Source organism: Acanthisitta chloris, unplaced genomic scaffold (assembly GCF_000695815.1).
Source record: "Acanthisitta chloris isolate BGI_N310 unplaced genomic scaffold, ASM69581v1 scaffold2403, whole genome shotgun sequence".
Lineage (NCBI taxonomy): Eukaryota > Metazoa > Chordata > Aves > Passeriformes > Acanthisittidae > Acanthisitta > Acanthisitta chloris.
In genome coordinates, this window is record NW_008663028.1 from 2,085 (window position 1) to 4,620 (window position 2,536).

Here is a 2,536-nt window from a genome sequence, read left to right on the forward strand (position 1 = left end):
CAGGGTGACAGGGAGGCCGCTTGCTGTGGTGTCCAGGCAATGTGGTGTGGGCTCGGTCCGGTTTCGCAAGGCACTGCAGGAGGAGGAATTTTGAAACCAAGCAGAGGGAAAACAAACCACTCCACTCCACCACCTCTGCCAACCCTGTGCCCATGCACAGGGCTGTGGGCAAGAGATGGCACCGGCAGAAAAATCCCAGCATGACCTGCACCCCAGTGTGCTCACCCCTATGCCGGACAGGTCACCCCGTGTGGCTGTGGTGCTTCTGGGAAGCATCCCTGAGGTGATGCCAGCCTGCTTTGCCCGGATGTACTTCTGCCCTCCACAGACCTCGAAGCTCTCCTGGGGATGTAGGTGTCACTGTCACATACATCCTTCTCCATAGTTGCCCCCAGAAGCACAGAAAGGCTGATAGCCATTGTTCAACCTCAGGTGGGCACATCCTGTTGTCCCAATGGAGCCCCAGCAGCTCAAGGTGGGTTGTGGGTGACTGCAGATGCCTTGGCTGAGCCTCATGTAGATGAGGATGAGGTGCCTCTCCTCTTCCTCAGCTGGGGAGCATCAGGGTCACTACCTGAAATCATCTCCAGCAGGTCCCACGTAACATGGTGCAGCCATAGCTTTTTGAATTCCTCAGTTTGGGGCATGGCAGAAGACCAGGGACCTCCAGGAAGGCAGCAGGGAGTTTCCCCCCACCAGCAGCTGGCTCTCCATCCCTGCCCATGGCATCAGCACAGGGGAGGGCTTTGGCATCCTTCCTGGGCAGCACTGCTCTGCCTCTGAAGCCTGGCTGGGGAGATAGCAGAGGTGAAAGGGCACTTGGCGCTCCTCCACGGGCTTGGGTCAATCGTTAATCGGGGAGGGATTGCTTTCCACTCCTGCAGGTAACCTCCCCACGGCTCCCACCCTGCACAAAACCAGCACCCCCAGGAGCAGGGTGGAGCTGCAGCACTGTGAGCGGAGCTCCTCACAGGGTCATGGGAACGTGAGCACACAGGAGTGAACTGGGTGAGAAGCCGCAAGCCCTGGGTAGGTGACAGCCAACCCCCACCATGGTGTCCATGGGGCTCCAGCTGCTGGGCTACACCGTGGCCTTCCTGGGCTACATCGGCACACTGACAGCCACGCTGCTGCCCAGCTGGAAGACCAGCTCCTACATCGGCTCCAGCATCGTGACAGCTGTGAGCTTCACCAAGGGGCTGTGGATGGAGTGTGCCACGTACAGCACGGGCATCACACAGTGTGACATCTACAGCTCCCTGCTCAACCTGCCTGCTGACATCCAGGCAGCCCAAGCCCTGATGGTGAGCTCCTGCGCCGTCTCCTCCCTCGCCTGCCTCCTTGCTGTTGTGGGTATGAGGTGCACTGTCTTCAGTCAGGGCTCGCCGGGCAAGGACCGGGTGGCGGTGGCAGGTGGTGCAGTGTTCATCCTTGGGGGGATGCTCTGCTTCATCCCACTGGTGTGGAACATCCACGTGGTGCTGCGGGATTTCCGCAACCCCGTTCTCCCCGACAGCATGAAGTTCGAGCTCGGGGAGGCTCTTTACCTGGGTATTATCTCCTCCCTCCTCTCCCTCATCGGTGGTTTCATCCTCTGCACTTCCTGCCCTGCCCGGGACACAACAGCCACCTACACAAGCACCTACCAGTCTCAGCTGCTTGCAAACAAGAGCCCTCGGCCCTCTGTCAGCCAGATGCAGAAGACCAAGAGTGAGGTCAACTCCTACAACCTGACGGGATATGTGTAGCTGCTGCAGGTGGGAATGAGGCTGGCACCTCTCCCGGCTCCCCAGAGCACCTGGGCTGGCACCAAGGGAACGCAGTAAGAGAAGAGGACACAGTGGCATTGCCCATGCTCAGCCTTCTTACATGCTGGGGGGGGTTTGCCCCATTCTCTCCCTGAGGATCCTGAGAGCCTTGTGACTGCTTGGAGATCCCAGCTGGTGGCTTACATTGATGAAGGATCCTGAATCTGGTTTCTGTTCCCTACTCCATGCTCCCAGCCTGCAAGCAGCCCCTGGCACAGCTGGACCCCAGCCTGCAGCCCCAGTGAACCTACCTGGAGGGGGGGAGGTGGGCTTGTGGCCTCAGGGACAAGCCTGCTGGCCACAGATTTATCACAGCAGGGTCAAGGGCGTCCACGTGAGTCCAGAGTCACTGCTGTGGGGGTTGAGTGCTGCTTGCAAACTGATGTTGCAATAAATCTGTCTTTCTAACCAGACTGTATCTGAGCTTTTCTCTGGCATAGAGGGGCCCTGGCAGCTCCCCCAGCAGGGTGGACTGTGGTAGGGGCCATGCTTGCCTGCCCGGTGCCCCTGGCCTGCCTCCCCACACCTCATGGCTTTGCCATCCAGGAGCCCAGGCAGGTGGGAGCAGTGCTGAGGGAGAGGAGGGTCACTCTCCTGCACAGTCTGTCCCTGGGCACCATGCTGGGAGGTTGCCACATGCCACTACTGCAAGTGTGCTGATGGGGACAAGAGGAAATCCCTAGGGGCTAATGGTAAGCGACACTCCCCCCCTCACCCTCCACCAGCCC

The 2,536-nt window shown here is 59.7% G+C and overlaps 1 protein-coding gene across 1 annotated transcript; it reads left to right on the forward strand.

Annotated features, from left to right (window-relative positions):
• Positions 1 to 1,037: 1,037 nt before the first annotated feature.
• On the forward strand, positions 1,038 to 1,748 carry CLDN2 (claudin 2). The gene has a single exon (XM_009070814.1). It carries the CDS (start codon positions 1,053 to 1,055, stop codon positions 1,746 to 1,748), a length of 696 nt encoding a protein of 231 aa, XP_009069062.1. The 5' UTR covers positions 1,038 to 1,052.
• The last annotated feature ends 788 nt before the right edge of the window (positions 1,749 to 2,536 follow it).

Excerpts from the sequence above, each read along its gene's own strand:
- CLDN2 (XM_009070814.1), top strand. The coding sequence starts at position 1,053 with ATGGTGTCCATGGGGCTCCAGCTGCTGGGCTACACCGTGGCCTTCCTG.